Below are 17,784 nucleotides of genomic sequence, written 5' to 3' on the forward strand. Positions count from 1 at the left end.
GTAAAGTTTAACTTTTATTTGTATTAATTATGTATCAAAATGTGCATTAGTCATCCATGTTTATGTTTATAATAAGAATAAGTGTTGGCAGTGTTAATTATATTACGTCATCAGTCAGTCACGGGATTTCATGAGAGAGGCTTGGTCACGTGGTCATCAGTTACTCGCTTGGTCGCCGGCAGGGTAACACCTGCCTTGTCATCGCTCTACAGATATTTCTGTTTTATTGCTTTACACATAAGAAATAATTTTCTTATCTTACATAGCAATTTAGATAGATTCTTTCACACAGATCTGTTCATACTATTGACGAAGATCTAATTGTTCTTTAGTAAACTGTTGAACCATCTTGCCAGGCCGACTACGAAATAATTTTCCAACATGGCGTCGAACGATAAACAGTTTGTTGTTGGATGCCGTTTCGAAGATGGCTAATAATATGGACTCGTTCTTGTCGGATTTGAAACAATCTCAGTTTGACAGTCTCTCCGATATAAGGAAATCCCAACAAGAATTCCTCAATTCGATCTGTGACAATGAACGGTCCAGCTATAATTCTGATAGCGATTTTGGGAGACAAAATGTAATACATATTGATGGGGCCTCAGCTTTAAATAATCTATTGAATTGTGATGGTTCAAATACCGCTATTGACTTTACTGGATCTACCAGTACGGATAAATCTCCAGAAGTCGTTGAGAATGAGAAGACCGCTACTATCATTGCCCCTATGACGATTAGGCCTAGTATTAATAATTCTACCTCGCAGAGTGATAGAAGTAAAAAGTTGCCTTCGTCAACTATTACTTCAGGCATGCTAGATGTCGATGTAGATACCGACTTGAATAATGATAATTTTAATTCGACACGAGAGTCTCAAACTCTACAAAGAGCAGACGAATTTTCAGGGATATTCTCACAATACAGCGAAACTGCCAGGTAATTTAGCTGATGTTGTTAACACGTTGATTGGTCAAGGTCTCTCTGACGAAAAGATGAATGATCTTGTCAACAAATACCTTAGACCGGAGAATTGCCAGAATTTGAGCATAACGAAGGTTAACAAATCTATTTGGGATTCTTTATCGTCGGATACGAGATCGTCTGATATCAAACTCCAAAAAGTACAACAGCTGATTATAAAAGGATTAGTTCCATTAACACTGTTGGTACAGAATTTCATGGAATCTCCACAAAGCGACACCGCTTCCGGTGAGGTTACTAACAGTAAAGACTGCTTTAGAATGTTGACAGACTCAATGGCTTTGTTTGCGGCTGCAAACTCCGAAGTTAATGGAAGGCGTCAGGTATTAATGAAACCAGATGTGAACTCATCTTACCGTTCCCTATGTACTGTTAAAGGGGAGAATGGTCCTCTACTGTTTGGAAATGATTTACCTCAACGCCTACGAGACATCAGTGAAACCAATCGAGTCACTAGTCGAGTTTTTGGTCAACAAAGTCGACCATATCGTCCTGATAATAATTTTAACAGAGATTATACTAGAAAAGGATCTCGTCAATTCCATCCTTATAATAAACCTAATTTCCAACCACGATTTAATCAAAATGGGTCCAATAAGTATCGTGGAAACACCAGAGGAAAGGGTCCTTTTTAGGTCAAGGTCACACAAATCAGACCAAAAAGAAGACGACCTCGTCAAAAACCAAATAAATTTAGATACCGGTAATGAAGACTACAATTACACGGTGAGTTCTAGAGTTTACCACTTACTGACTCTAATGAACATAGTTTTTAATTGTAATACTACAAATTATGAAGCTTTGTTGCCTGAGTCAAATAACAGCAAGTTTTCTGCTGGCCAATTGAAATGTCATTTTACAAACTGGAAAAAATATACTTCTGATAAATGGATTTTAAACTCTATCCAAGGTGTAGAGATAGACTTCTCTGAAACCCCAATTCAAACTCACCCTCTTAGACAGCACAGTTTTTCAATTACTGAAACACAATTTGTTGACTCTGAAGTTCAAAAATTACTATGTAAGGGTGTCATTGAACAGGTTACTCATGAACAAGGTGAATTTATTTCATCAATATTTTTAAGACCGAAGAAAGATTCTTCTTTTCGTTTGATTTTAAATTTGAAACAACTAAATCAATTTATAGTTTATAATCATTTCAAGATGGACACTATTCAAACAGTCTTTGATTTAATTGAAAAAGACTGCTTCATGGCATCACTGGATCTACAGGATGCTTACTACAGTTGTAGCATTGCAAATGATTACAGGAAATACCTTAAATTTAAGTGGAATGACAAGTTATATCAATTTACTGTGTTGCCTAATGGGCTTGCTAGTGCACCCAGAATATTCACTAAGATTATGAAACCTATTTTGGCATCACTTAGACAACAAGGCTTTATATCCAGTGGTTACATTGATGACATTTTCCTTATGGGAAGCACCTATGAGCAGTGCTTATCAAATGTCAAATTCACTTCTGAAATATTGACAAGTTTAGGCTTCTGTATAAATGTTAAAAAATCTGTTACGCATTTAGGTTTTGTATTGGACTCTAAGAGCATGAGTACAAAACTTCCAGAGGCTAAAGCTCTTAGTATTAAGGAATTTTCAGAGCAGGTTATCAGAGAAAAGACAGTACTTATACGAACAGTCGCTAAATTAGTTGGACTCTTTGTTTCTAGTTTACCAGCTATGGAATATGGTAATCTTTATTATCGAAGTATAGAGATTGAAAAAATAGCTGCTTTAAAACGCAACTGTGTAAAATTATGACTTTGTCTGGGTCTGCATTAATAGACATAAAATGGTGGGCGGAACACATTTCTATATCAAGCAAGTCGCTTGTACCAAAATACCCTGACCCTTTGTTTATATTACGTACTGATGCATCTCTATTAGGTTGGGGTGCTGTTTTTATGCACAATGAACAAGAAAGGGGGGGGTGGTGGTCTCATGATGAGAGTCTCCTGCATATTAATGTCTTAGAACTGAAGGCTGCTTACCTCGGTTTACAGTCATTATGTTCTGATATGATTAATCATTCAATAAAATTAGAAATGGATAATACCACAGCAGTGGCATATATCAATAATAGAGGAGGCAGTAAATCTCCCCAATGTTATGATATAACTCGAAAAATATTTGATTGGGTCCTATCTAAAGGCATTTCGCTCACTGCATCTTTTATTCCTGGTGTCTCTAATACAATTGCTGACAAAAAATCAAGAATTTTTGATGATCAAACTGAGTGGACTTTGCATGAAGACAGGTATCAACATATAACTTTACTTGGAACACCAGATATTGATCTCTTCGCATCAAGATTGAATACTAAAGTCAGTGTGTATTGCTCTTGGCATCCTGATCCCGATGCTTTTACTGTTGATGCTTTTACTATACCATGGAATAATTTTAACTTACCATATGCTTTTCCTCCTTTTAGTTTGCTGTCAAAGGTTTTACACAAGATAAAAATGGACAAATGCAAACAGTTTCTGCTGATAGTTCCACTTTGGCCAACACAAGCTTGGTTTCCTTGCCTACTGAGAATGTTAACCTGTACCCCGAAAGTTCTTACATTGAAGAAGAAAACACTATATCTACCATTCAATCTGGAGGCCGAACACAAATTATGGAAAAAACTGAAATTAATGATATGCGTCTTGTCCGGTCAGGCCTTGCCTTGCATGGAATTTCGCAAGAAGCTCAAAACATTATATGCCAATCCTGGCGAATTTCAACATCGAAACAATATGACACATACCTTGAAAAATGGATCAACTTTTGTGGTAGATGGAACAGTGATCCCTTATCATCTTTTCTGAGTTGTGTGCTTGATTTTCTTGTTAGCTTGTACAAAGAAGGACTGGGATATAGCGGATTAAATACAGCCCGTTCAGCATTGTCTAGTTAGACTCTGATTATAACGGAACTTTGGGAAAACATCCCTTGATATGCCGTTTCCTAAAAGGAGTCTTCGAATTGCGTCCATCACTTCCACGTTACACCCATACTTGGGATGTGGACATTGTTTTGAGGTATCTTTCATCTCTTGCGCCTGCTGAAGATTTAACTTCAAAGATTTATCAAGGACTTAGTGGACAAAGATGTCAGTCCATTCATGCCATAAAGTTAAGCAAATATTATTTTTGATGTAGATAAAGTGACTATTCCGTTAACAGATTTGTTGAAACAATCAGGGCCTAATAGGAAAAATCCTGTTTTAGTGTATCCATTTTATCTGAGTGAACCTAATATATGTGTTGTTAGATTATTGAAGTCAGCGAACTTCTGAATTACGAGATAGTAACTGTGACCAATTGTTTATTACAACTTTAAAACCATATACTTCAGCATCAAAATCAACTATAGCTCGTTGGATTCGTGAAATCTTGGCTCTTGCTGGTATTGATATTCAAACTTTTCATGCACATAGTGTTCGATCTGCCTCAAGAAAACAAATTCCTATAGATGTGATTCTTAATTCTGCTAGTTGGAAAACTTTGTCAGTTTTTCGGAAGTTTTATAATTTACCTATAACGCACACAAGAGATACATGTTTTGCTGATGCATTATTAGATGTAACTGACTGAAAAGTTAATATTTTTAGTTTATATTTACATTTGAGTTTTTTGAGATTATTGATATTAAGAATGTTCAGATAGAACATAATGTTTTCATTAGAACTGTTTATTTTATTATTTTAGTTAATAATATATAAAGCTTTTGTTTAAATTGAATTTATTTATTTATACATTTTCTGCTAAGCTGTGCTCATGTCTTGCTTTGAAATCTCATGAAATCCCCGTGACTGCTGATGACATAATATAATTAAAAATTAAACATCACCTTACAGGTAAGTCTCGTTTAATTTTTAAATTATTTGAGAACTTACGGTATTGTCTTGATGGAATTGAACATGTTTGTAAGACGTTTAGGTTATCTCCCTCATTAATATGTATAAGCCATTTTGGCGGCAAATCCTCTTGCTTTTCATGAATATTAATGAGCGCAAGTCGGTGTCTGTAATTTGCCAATTTGCCAACTTCCATACTCAATAATCTTATGAAATGTTAACATTGCAAAATGGATTCCGTATTTTATGCTGTGTGAAAAAGGATCTTGTATTGAAATTAACTGTGTTATTTCTCTCTTCCACAGGTATAACCTGAGCCCAACCAAACCTTCTTATCCCATAAAGGGAGCCGCGGTGGCTCAGTGAGTTAGACGCTTGCTCGCTAACCTGAAGGTCTAGGGTTCAATCCCGGCATAGGTCGAGATATACCTTCGGATTTTTCAAGCCGGTTTCCCCCTGTCAGTGATGCAGGTAAGAGGGGCTGACATGGAAAAAGCGTCTAGTCGTTCGGATGGGACAATAAACCGAGGCCCCGTGTGCTACAGGCTGTGCACGTTAAAGATGCCTCGACAGTTGGAAATCGAAAAAGAGCAGGCTAATGCCGCTGTCCTGTCAAAATTTCCCTCATCGCACCCGACTTGGCGTTGCCCGTCTTCATTAGCCCACATGGTGCAGAAAAGTAGGACGTAAAACTCCATTCGTTTCATTTCATTTTTCTTATCCCATACAAATAAATTTGTTTGTTGACAATACCAGGGTCAACAACAGCACTTTCAGTCTCAGACTTTTTCCCCTAACCAAAATATAAGCGATTTTCCTCTTGAAATCAAGGGTGCACTTTCAAAGTCGATTTTCTCCAAAGTTTGAACAAATTTCGAATTTCTGTTTTCTAGTGAAATAGACGGAGGAAATGATAAGCTTTCATTACAAACGAAAATTATATCTCTCTGGTCAAAATTGGCCGAGTTATGGCCATTTTAGTGAGGGGTGGGGTCGGCAGTCTGCCTATAGCTTCTTTCTGCACTGCATTTTCAATCTCGTTCGAAGGCTATTAGAGCTGGAAAGTTGAAATTTGCACTGAAGGTACACATCTATTGGAAGTTGTTATATTTCAAATGTCAAATCCCTACCGTATGTTACAGCCATTTGAGTTTCAGATTTTTCTCGAACCAAAATATAATCAAATTTCCCTCTTGAAAAATTCGGTTGCTACTTCACAGTAGATTTTCCCCGAATGATTTAAAAAAAAATCCGAATTTCTGTTTTCAACTGAAATAGATAGAAAACATGTTCAACTTTCGTTTGCAGCAAAAATTATTCCTCTAGCGTCAAAATTGGAGAAGTTGTGGCCATTTTAGTTCAGGGGTGGGGTCGGCAGTCTGCCTATAGCTTTTAGTTGCACTGCATTTTCAATGGGGTGAAGACTAAAACTTTGACAGGCTCTCGTTCGAAGGTTATCAGAGATGGAAAGTTGATAATTGCACTGAAGGTACACACCTATTGGGAGTTGTTATGTTTCAAATTTCAAGTCCCTTATATAGATTCGAGAAACTATTACAAAGAACTATTAGAAAATAGGTCTAGACAAGCATATACTAGCCTTTGTGACAAATTAAAAAGTTTTTTAAAAACGAATGACCATAAAGCATTTTGGAATACTATTAATCCAAGGTCAGGATATCCCACTAACAAAATCTCGCCAATTGAATGGTCTAATCACTTTGAAAATCTCTTTAGAGGTGCGGAAAAATCAGACGATTATGTCAAGTTTTATGATGATGTGGAAAAATTTGTAAATTCTATTGATATGGATCATGTAGAAGATTCTTCAGATCTTAGTTAAACAGATAACGCATGATGAGATAATCAAATCCATAGGTAATATACAAACGGGTAAATCCCCTGGCTTAAGTGAAATTCCAGTGGAATTCTGTAAGAATGCCCCTTCTATTTGTATTGATATATTGCACTTATTATTTAATCTTATATTAACTACAGTGAGCCTCCTAGAAGTAAACTTTACTGTGCCCTAATTGAGCTATGGAACAACAAAATGAAGGGTCGAACGTTTAGGCTTATCAAGATTATGTATAAGCATGTCAAAGCATGTGTAAGGTTGCAAGAAGGGAGAACTGATTTCTTTGAATGTGACTATGGTGTTCGCCAAGGATGCCAGTTGTCTCCGTTTTTATTTATATTTTTCATCAATGATGTTGTTGATGAGCTTGTTAATAATGATTCAAGAGGTATTAGTAATGGCACAATAGAATTAGTCATGCTCATATTTGCAGATGCCATCATATTATTTGATATTATTGTACGGGGGCTACAAAGCCGACTAAGAACTCTGGAGGCCTATTGTGCAAGTGGCAATTAAACATACATACGAGCAAGTAAGATAATGGTGTTCAGGAAAGGTGGTAAACTGAAACAATTGGAAAAGTTCTATCTTAATGGAAGTGCATCCACGTATAAATATCTTGGGGTACACCTGTCTAGTTAGTCCTCATTCAATGCTCTGAACTGAAACCCGCTCGTAAGCCACTGCTAGAGTACCTGGAAACCAACGTCATACAACTCACCATACAGAATGTTTTGGCTCCACCTACGGACCACTGGTATACGATAATGGAACTAGTCTTCCATTTTATAACCAAATCTGTCTTGAACAGATAGGCTAAGTTTTATACTCAAAGTTTCTTAACTTTTTAATTATATCCAATCAATTTAACAAGTTTCATTGCAGAAACATCAGAGAACATCTTTTCCCCTTTTGTTGAAAACTCCACCCCTTCCTCTTTTCTCACTTCCTTTTTTTCTTTTTTTTTCAGGTCTTCTAGTTTTCCAACAGATAACAGATAATCTAACCAAACCAAACTAAACCAAAACAACGACTACCATTCGACTACCAATCAACAATACCATGATCAGAACGAGTTTGGAAGAATGAAGGAAATCGAGTTACTCACGCGACACCATCCAGGGCCGCATGTCATTCGACCCGACCAGATCTAACGAAGAATCAACAACCAAACCAACAACACAGAATCATCCAATTTGAACCAATCCAACTACCAATTACTACGACTACCAACAACTACCTAGTTTGCGGTATCAGCATCCGCAGGAAGCGAACGTTAACTTGTCATCTATCTACCTACCTACCTGTCTAGTTAGTGCTCATGGTATGTAGCACAAAATATATTACCACAACAGGCCTCCAAAGTACTATTATTATTGAAAGCAAATATTAGAAATTTTTGCAATTTACCTAACTACATATATTTGATAGTAAAATACTACCAATTTTGACATATGGGTGTGAAGTATGGGCATTTCATCCGCCACATGATGGTGTACGTATTCATGATAGATTTTGTAAGACTATCTTACACTTAGGTAGAAATTCATCAAATATTGTAGCTAGAGGTGAATTAGGTCGATATTCACTAAGGGTACACCTAAACTATAAAATAATTAAGTACTGGACAATACTATTAAGCCAGACTGACAATAAATTGTTAAATCGCGTCTACAAATATCAACATGATTTAGCTGAAAAAGATATCTATTTTTTGTCATATTGTGTAAAACAACTGTTGTATGAGCATGGGTTTGGCTTTGTTTGGGAGACACAGAGTGTGGGGGGATGGAAATAACTTTCTTAGACAATATAAACAAAGATGTATTGATATAGATAGACAGAATTGGAATATTTCTATCGCATTCATATCTAAACGAGACTTATACTGTAATATCGAACAGCTGAATGCAATGGAACATTATTTAAATTGTGTACATGTTAAGCCATATCGCATTGCCTTAAGTGAGTTAAGATCATGATCTTATGATTGAAAAAGGGAGACAACTCAACTTAGAGAGACATGAAAGATTATGCCCTTTCTGTATCAGCCCAAGTATAGAAACAGAATACCATTTCTGTATGGACTGTCCTTATTATGATGTTAGAGTAAAATTTATTCCATCGTTCTTTATTAAATACCCAACATTTGGAAAATGTTATACTTTGTTACGAACTAGGCCTATTATAAATAAGTAAGTTCTTTTCTACTGTGAGATTTTAAAAATCCTGCCGGAGTTGTAAATCATTTTTTGATCGCCTATATACTTGGTATTTATTGTCTTAAAGTATATTACATGTTGATCCAGTTGTCATGTTTTAATATAAATGTATATCCTTGTAATGTATAATGGGCCTGTGGCCCAAGTACCGAAATAAAGAGATCATTATTAAGTATGCTTTAAATGTCTCCAGCTGGACATGTTTTATTATATTGTCCAGAATTAAGGTGCTTTACGGTAAAAGGAATTGGATCAAACATGCTGTATTCCTGGTCGGGAACATGTTGAGTATGTTGAACCTGATGATCTCCCTTGTTTCTTATTAAGCGTCGATGCTGAAACAGCTTTTGACAGGGTCTCACATGTTTTCACTTTTAGTTCAATTTTTAGTGGTGCTCTTATTTCGAATTTGAAAATCTTGGTATTAGAAGCAGTATCAAAATTTATGGTTTCATCTCGAAATTGTTTAATATTGGTCGTTCTGTGCGTCAGGGGTGACCTTATAGGGTAACCATGAAAAAGGTGGATTAGGTTTGGTATTAATCAAAGAAACAGAAAAATCCTTTAGACTGGCCTGGTTATCCAATTTTCTTCAATGCTCTGTGGAAATTCTACATGACATAAAAATGTGTTCTGTTCTATTGAACTTTTATTTATATCTTATTCTACAAAGGGACTAAGTTCCTTGCCTAACTTTTATGGCTCTATGCTTAGAGCATGGTATGATCTTCGTGCTTGTGGTGAATTTTTACCTACATTAAGATAATAATGATATTTTGATGCAGCCGCTATTGGATAATCGTTTTATCCAAGGGTTAACCCTCAAGTTAACCCTAACCCTAGGTGACCTAGTGGTTTTAGCGCTCGTTCGACAACGTTCGTGATCGAATTCCATTTGCCTAATTGCCTTTGACCCCATTTTAACTAATTCGGGGAAACTAGCCATTAATTATTTTTGGATCATTTAAGCTCCTATGTTACATTTTTCTCAACCAATTTTTGATGAAAAGATTCGCTACGAAGTATTTTTTCGTTTCATATGCGGAAACCATGTCTTTGAACCAGCTATATTCCTTTTCTGAGCTAATCCTATTTGCTTTTGAAAACAAGTTAATCCAAGAGTTAACCCTCCAGATAACCCCAACTCTTAACCCTAGGTGGCCTATTGGTTTTAGCGCTTGCTCGGCAATTCGCCTTGGTTTTAATTCCAGTTGAAGCTTTTTTGAAATTTCTTTTTTTACCTCTATAGTACATAGTTTCAGAAACAGGAATTCTTTTAGCTAAGCTAATCAGTAATAGTGACCACAGCTTACTGACAAAATTTCATCCTTTAATCCATGTGTGTTTGTGTCTTTTCTTAAGACTCTGCTATATATAGAAAAGAAATAGAAAGAGAGGTATGTTCGAAGGAATTAATCGATTTTTGTACATTCCCAGTACTTCTGAATATTATTTACATGTTTTCAAGACCCAAATCAACCCCCGGAAGTGGCGAATTCTTTCCTGTAATAATGTTTGTAGGTAGGAATATAGCATTTTGAGCCTTTTGCAATTACATTATTAAAGGCATGTGTCCAAACAACACCCCCATTCGTCATACTTCCTTCCATTTATTATCCTATTTGCAAAATTTTGGTGTCTATCAAAACCTTGTTAATTTTTCTAAAACTCGTTTGGAACAGAATTTTGAATTTCGCATATAAGTTTGTTTATGCCCAGGTGAATTTTTGAAAATTTAAGTCTATATCTTGTTACCCTGACCTTCAATGACCTTAATTTTTCAGTGTATAGATTGCCCTTGACCTCTGCTATCTATAGATATCCTGATATTGGATGAAAAATATCAATTTGTGGATTTATAGCCCACCGAAATCTGACATTTTTTCAACTTTGGCCGACTATACTACATTTCTCTAATAAACACAGGAACTTTTTTTTAGATTATTAATGGCTGTGAAATTCTCTTTGTAATGATATATGGCAAAAATGAATAAATATAGCCTAACCAAAAAAAAAAATTGTTCAATAGCAGTTCTTATATCAAATGCACCACATCAATGTGGTTTACATAATAAGAATGCATTCAGAATTCTCTTTAACGATATTTGACGATAAATTTAATAAAAAAATTAAAAAAAATTATGATTTTATCTCATAAAATCCTAACGTTTCAAAATGATAGACAGGGTGTTAAGCGTGTTATCAAAAACTTAAACTTAATCAGGGAACAAATTAATCTCATAACGTAATTCTTTAACCCTCAAAAAATTTATCTATTTATTTTGCGAAATTTTTGCATACAAATTAAAAAAATAACTCCATATAAAACATTGGAATTTTTGTTCTATCTTATTTATAACTCAAAATAATGTTGAATACTTGTGAAATATGCAAGTATTTCTTTAAACGTAAGTAAGCAGCAGACGATGTAAATTGGAGAGTACACTTTCTTTCAACAACATTTGGAAACCTTTCATTTTAAAGACTGCCAGTGGCTCGTCTAAGATAGGGTGGCCCTTTCCCGGGAATTTAACATAATATATTGTTTCTTTCTGAGCCAATTTAATGAATATTAATGAAATATATGAATGTCAGCATGTCGACAGAAGTCAAATTGACAAAATTTGATGAGAGAAGTCGTCCACAAAAGTCATATGATCAAATTTCTATCTGGGGTGACAGAAGTAGTATATGTCTTTTCAGATATTGCGCATCCAGTTTGATCCGGTTTTTGAGATGGTAGGTATATGTCTTTTCGGATATGACGCATTTCACTTCTGCGCATGCGCAGCTTTTTCAATGCGTCATATCCGAAAAGACACAACTGTTAAAATATATTATAACAGACTTCCCCAAACTATTAAAATGTATCAAAACAGACTCCTCAAACTGCTAAAAATATATTATAACAGACTCCATATAAATTACCCAAACCACAGACAAGAATCACTATAATAATACAGTATAAAATAACCGCATTAAAAAAAAAATAAAAATGTCTTTAATTTTAAAACACGAACAACAAAAATTCGAAGGAGACGGTTTCTTCTCTGCGCTAACATCTCTCATCCCCATAGTGGCCAATTTTGTCTCAAACAACAAATCCCTCATTTCCTCAGAAGCGCAAGCTCTTGGATCTGTGGCAAAAGCAGGAGTAAATATTAGTGATGCAGTGAAAAAATCTGACGAACTTAAAGAACTGCTGCTAATAAGAGAACTAAGAAACAAGAGACTAGAACGACAAGCCCTAGAAAAACAAGGAAAAGGGTTTAAAATCATTGGATAAAAATGGCAAGCAAAAATTACAGATTGGATCCAATCTTTTAATTGTATGATCCGATTCAATATCCGTTCAACAAGAAGAAAGAGGATTACGTAATCATCTCACCATCGGTAGGGACAAAGACCCAAATAAACGACAGAGGAAGAGTTACCTTTGAAATTAATTCGTTGTCCAATTGGTTGCTGCTTTCCGATGCCCATTTCCGATGCGATTTCAAAATTAAAGACGCCACTCAGAATCGAATTCCACAAACCAACACGACTTTAGAAAACAACTTCTTTCCGTCTTTATTCAGCGAAATGGTTTTGGAAGCTGGTTCAAATCCGATAGAGACCATAAAACACCCCGGCGAGTTTGACACAATGTTGAAAACGGTTCTGTATCCCAAAAACTACGATTCAGTTTCGGGATGGATTCCCGATGTCGGTGACGGAGAAGTTTTAAAAGAACCGGTCAGAACTGTAGCAAATGACGCAGACCTTGCTAGGATAAGAGTAGTTGCTAGAAACACACTGGAAAGAGTGACTCGCGGAGTAAATCACAGATTTGAAAAACGAGCGCTTCAATACAACAATGTTGTCGAGAACAACAGATGGGGTAATTACGTAAATTGGAAGTTGTATCCTTTATTTGGTCTCTTGGAACACAGAAAGGTTTCCATAGGTTTACCGTATAAAATTCATTTGCAAAAGAGAAATCAACGACAACAAGAAATTCTTTGGTGAAAACAACTCTGACGCAAAATTGGAAATAACGAATATCCAACTTTACATACCGGTAATCACTCCTTCCGTAGAAGTGGAAACGAGAATATTCAACTCTTTAACCAAAGACATCGAAATTGCGTTTCTTCGTCGTAACACGGTAGGTAGCATGACTTTAACGGGAGAATCCACCACGTGGCCAATCACCAACACCGTCAAACCAGCGAGATATCTAATGGTCGGTTTCAAAAACGTGCCAGACTCTCAGACAAACAACAACAACATTTTCAGAGTGGCATTGAACCATACTCAAGATCCCATCATTCGCAAAGTTCAAGTCAGATTGAACAACGATAATTATCCCAATCAACCTTTGACAATTGATCCTTCCAAAAAAGATTACAACGAATTGTACAGAAACTATAAAAACATATGCGAATTGTTTGGAAATACGCCTCAGTTTGAATACACAGATTTTTCACTCAATCATCCAATCTTTTGTTTCGATCTGTCAGCTCATCAAGAAGAAAAGAAAACAGGGGTAAACATAAATATTCACATCGATAAAACACAAGGAGATGTGACCGGCTACTGTTTATTGCTGGAAGAAGCAAAACATTTGATTAAAATATCAGATAGAAGAATTGAATAAAAAAACACCCTTTAAAAATGAAACCAGAAACTTTAGTCAAGAAAATAATAGAAGCTTTAGAAACAGCTTCACCAACTACAATAACTTATAATGGTAAAAAAATCAGCATAACTAAAAAACTTATTGATAAATATTGTAAAGTCAGAGACGATATAGACTTGGAAAGAATTGATGAGAATTTAACTAAAAAAGGTGGATTTTTACCTTTCTTACCTTTAATCTTTGCTGGTTTAGCTGCAGCTGGTGCAACTGCTGGTGGAGCTGCTGGGATAGCCAAAGCTGTCAACAATAAGAAAGCTGAAGCCGCTGCAAACGCCGAAGCACGTAGACACAATTTGGCAATGGAAAGAGAAGCACGAGGAGGTTCGGGAGTAGGAGATATATTAGGGACGGTTAAAGAATTTGGACAAAGATTTGGCAAAGAAACTAAGAAAACTGTTAAAGAGGGATTAAGCAAATTAATATATAAAATTGACACTGGAGAAATGAAGGTCAAACACAAGGGCAACGCCATATTTTTTAAAAACATACTTTCGGGCGAGGGAATCTTCCTTTCAAAGTATAAAGGCAACGGGGTGATTTTTGGTACGAAAATGTAATAAATAAAAATGGGCAAGAAATTCAAACATTCGGACATATTTCCTAGTAACCCAATGCTCATGTGTATTTGCGGTAGTTCAGGTTCTGGGAAAACTCATCTCACTTTTAACATTTTGACAACACCAAACCTTTTAGATTTCGATTCTCTGTATATCTACACAACAACACCAGAGCAATCGTATTATCAATTCCTCAAAGCTTTAGAATATTTACCAAAGAAAGACGTTCAAGACATATTTCAATATTACGAAGAAAACTAAGAAGAAGTGGAAATAAAAGATATCATAGAAAACTTCATTAAATCAAAGAATCCATCTTTCAATCCAACGGATATAAAAGTTTTTCTTACGAAAAATGTTAATGATCTAGACTTGTCTAATATTGATAGCAATCGAAAGAACTTAATATTGTTTGACGACTGCGTAGCGCAAAGAAATCAAACTGTTCAACAAGAATTCTTCACCAAAGGAAGACATCACAATTGTCACTGCATATACCAATCCCAATCTTTTTACGGGATGGATTCTATGTTCATTAGAAAAAATGCAAATTGTTTTTTATTATTTGAATAAAATGATAAAGATTTATCTCAAATCATTCAGTCTATAAATCACGGAATGGATAGAGATACATTTAAAAAGGTTTGTAAAGCACAATGGAGAAACCCAGATGATCATGGATATGTATTTGTAAATACTAGAAAACCTGCGGGAGAAAGATATATTTTAATTTTATTTTTTTAAAAATGACGGATTGGAATAATTTTTTAAAAAGAAATAGAGAATATATCAAAGCTAAGAATAAAATAAAGACCCAAGTTGAAAATAACAGATTACAACAACTCGGATTAACGGAAATCTACAGACTCTATTTCAACCCATAATAAAAAGTCAAGAAGATATTAAAAAGAGACTCGTTATAGAACCCACCCCTCATATAGAACCCAAACCGATTGAATATAATGGTATTATAATTAGGACATTAGATGATATAAAACGTCTTTTTTCAAACCCTGACCCAGATTTACCAAAGAGCATTTCACCAATCATTGATGAAGTGGGGTTATTGTTTAATGGTTTTAGAATAAGATTTAGTGGAAATTCACCACAATTCAAAATCGACACAAAAGACTTTATATTTACATTAACGAGAGGGTTAATAGATTTAATGAATGGCGAGGATCTTGAAATTGCCGATTACAAGGATTTAGTAGCATACTCAAAATTTCTACATGCGATCAGAAAGTCAGGACCCGGTAGATGATTATGCAGAAGATTATCCAATCATACAAGAAATAGACGAATTCGATGATATGGTGGCATCTGGACAAGGTATAATGTTTTTATCCGACAACAATAAAGAATTGCTTAATAGATTAGAAATAATATTAGCGGCCATGAAGGAAGGTCATCGATCTGACAGACAATACAACGAAGTCAATGGCATATTAAAACGGCTTTTGGAGAAAAAAATCATCACTAAAAAAGACTATATAAACGTCATTAAAAATGTCCAATAAAGAACAATTGTTCGTTATCACCTCGCATAAATCAGACATCAAATTGTCTCTAGACTACGAGTATGAACTTGATCGCAATAAACAGTACGAACTGGGATTAAAGTAATTCTCCGTTTACAATTCCATTAGAAACATCAACGAAAAAAACAATCAACTAAAAATATCGACGGATAACGGAGTTACGTTCAAAACCATAAGCTTACTACCGGGAAGCTACGAATACGTGGCCATCAACAATTACCTATCCGAATACGCAGGAAGCGTGAACGGCAAAAACAATATCGAATTCGAAGGTAATTTGAATCTGAACAAAATAAAACTGATCTTGAGAAATAACAGTGAAGTCGATTTCAACGTAGAAAATTCGTTGAATGCGTTACTAGGGTTCGATAAACGAATATACGCGCAATCGAAATTTGCGCCGCACAAGGCCAACATCGAGAACGACATCGACGTGATCAACATTCACTGTAATTTGATCAACGGTGGATTTTTCAACAAGCACAAACGCCAAATCATATACAGCATACCGACTTTTACGGTGCCGATCGGATACAGAATTATAGAGAAACCGTTTCAAACGACCTATTTACCAGTCAATTCTTTCATGATCAAAGATATAAATCTGGAAATCAAAGACGGTAAAAACAGGTTCATAGACTTTGGCAACGAAGAAATTGTCATTCAACTTCATTTAAAACAATCTTCATTCTCTTCTTGAATAGTAAGATAATCGAAATCATCAAATTCATAGTTTTCATCAAAACTATACTCATCTTTGTCGTTGTAAGGATACATAATTCATTCACTGTTTGGTGGTTTTCTTTTAACATTATTCAAATAACTTCTAAAAACTTTAGTTTGTTTATCATTTGGAATAACTACTCCATTGGTGAAACTTTTTTTCCATGGTTTATTAAATTCGTTCGACACATCATGTCCGCTTGCTAATTGAACGTAATCTTCTACACTTATCTTATCACTAGAATAACCTTTAAACGTTTTCTTTTCTTTTAAAACACCATCAGAAGTCAAAACGATGTTGTATTTGACTTTTGGTGCTAAATATAAACCAAATATAATTCCACCGTAATCGTTTTTACCTTTGCAATAGTCTTTTTCGGAGACCAAACCAGCTCTGTTTAGTTTTTTCCAATTTTTGGATGAAATGTACAAACTATCGGTGTCGGTATAGTATATTTCGGGTTTATAAAATCCATTTATGACGTGAATGAAATTGTTCATTATTTTTTTACTGTGAGATAATACGAATGATCCCAAATGACTAGGTGTTAGTCGTGTAGATATACTATCTTCGGTAGTAATCTCTTTTTCTTCAATTTTTGTTTCAACAATATATTGAGTATCATTAATTTTCTCATAGGTTTTAACACGTGAATCAAAGATTGCCTGTAAAGTTGCTTCATTCCATAAATGTCTAGTTGTGAATATATCTTTCTGAATTGATTTACCATACAAGGAATTACCTAATAATTTCATGCAGTTACTACCCACAATATTACCTTCTCGTTTATATTTATTTCTTAAATCTCTCAAAATTAAAATATAATCTCTATAGGGTGGAGTTTTAAAAAAATTTTCGTAAACTATACCATCTAATATTCTAATAATTCGTCCACCGGCTCTCACTATTTCTTGAATATCGACCGATGTTAAAACGTCGTTACAGAAACCATTTCTGAACCTGATTTTGTTACCAGTTTCCTTTTTACCTTCTTTATTTGTGAAAGTGATTTTATCTTTAGCTGGTATCGGTTGGAAGAACATGTTTTTGGGATAGTCAAACCACACTGTTAAAATAGCTGTTCTAGGTCTGAATTTTTGTTTATTGAAGAGTTTTACAAATTCTTTTTCTTCTTCTGGTAGAAACGGTCTTCCACTTTCCGCTCTCAGATATTCACTGTCTAAATCCGACATGGCGGAAGCGTATAAACCGTTAGCATCAAATGCCATTAGTTTAGTACATTCTATTTTTTTAAGTCTCGAATGACCTCCGTTTTGTCTTTTGTGCTTGCACTGTATTCTTTGAATAAATCAATTATGTTATTACTTTCTGTTTGTGAAATATATTCCTTT

At 35.0% G+C, this 17,784-nt stretch overlaps 4 protein-coding genes across 4 annotated transcripts; 3 read left to right on the forward strand and 1 right to left on the reverse strand.

Annotated features, from left to right (window-relative positions):
• Window positions 1-427: 427 nt before the first annotated feature.
• On the forward strand, window positions 428-1,619 carry LOTGIDRAFT_172317 (hypothetical protein; the record flags this gene model as incomplete). The annotated part of the gene is made up of 2 exons (XM_009049189.1): window positions 428-939; window positions 1,025-1,619. The coding sequence occupies 2 exons, from the start codon at window positions 428-430 to the stop codon at window positions 1,617-1,619; spliced, it is 1,107 nt and encodes a 368-aa protein (XP_009047437.1).
• A 2,305-nt stretch (window positions 1,620-3,924) lies between these two features.
• LOTGIDRAFT_99731 (hypothetical protein) lies at window positions 3,925-4,074 on the forward strand (the record flags this gene model as incomplete). Its single annotated transcript, XM_009049190.1, has 1 exon — window positions 3,925-4,074. A coding segment is annotated over one exon (150 nt), but the record flags the coding sequence as incomplete, so codon positions are not given.
• A 10,102-nt stretch (window positions 4,075-14,176) lies between these two features.
• Window positions 14,177-14,740, forward strand: LOTGIDRAFT_138981 (hypothetical protein; the record flags this gene model as incomplete). Its single annotated transcript, XM_009049191.1, has 2 exons — window positions 14,177-14,392; window positions 14,477-14,740. The coding sequence occupies 2 exons, from the start codon at window positions 14,177-14,179 to the stop codon at window positions 14,738-14,740; spliced, it is 480 nt and encodes a 159-aa protein (XP_009047439.1).
• Window positions 14,741-16,488: 1,748 nt separating this feature from the next.
• Window positions 16,489-17,661, reverse strand: LOTGIDRAFT_172319 (hypothetical protein; the record flags this gene model as incomplete). The annotated part of the gene is made up of 1 exon (XM_009049192.1): window positions 16,489-17,661. One exon carries the CDS (start codon window positions 17,659-17,661, stop codon window positions 16,489-16,491), a length of 1,173 nt encoding a protein of 390 aa, XP_009047440.1.
• Window positions 17,662-17,784: the final 123 nt, after the last annotated feature.

Source organism: Lottia gigantea (assembly GCF_000327385.1).
Source record: "Lottia gigantea unplaced genomic scaffold LOTGIsca_131, whole genome shotgun sequence".
NCBI lineage: Eukaryota > Metazoa > Mollusca > Gastropoda > Lottiidae > Lottia > Lottia gigantea.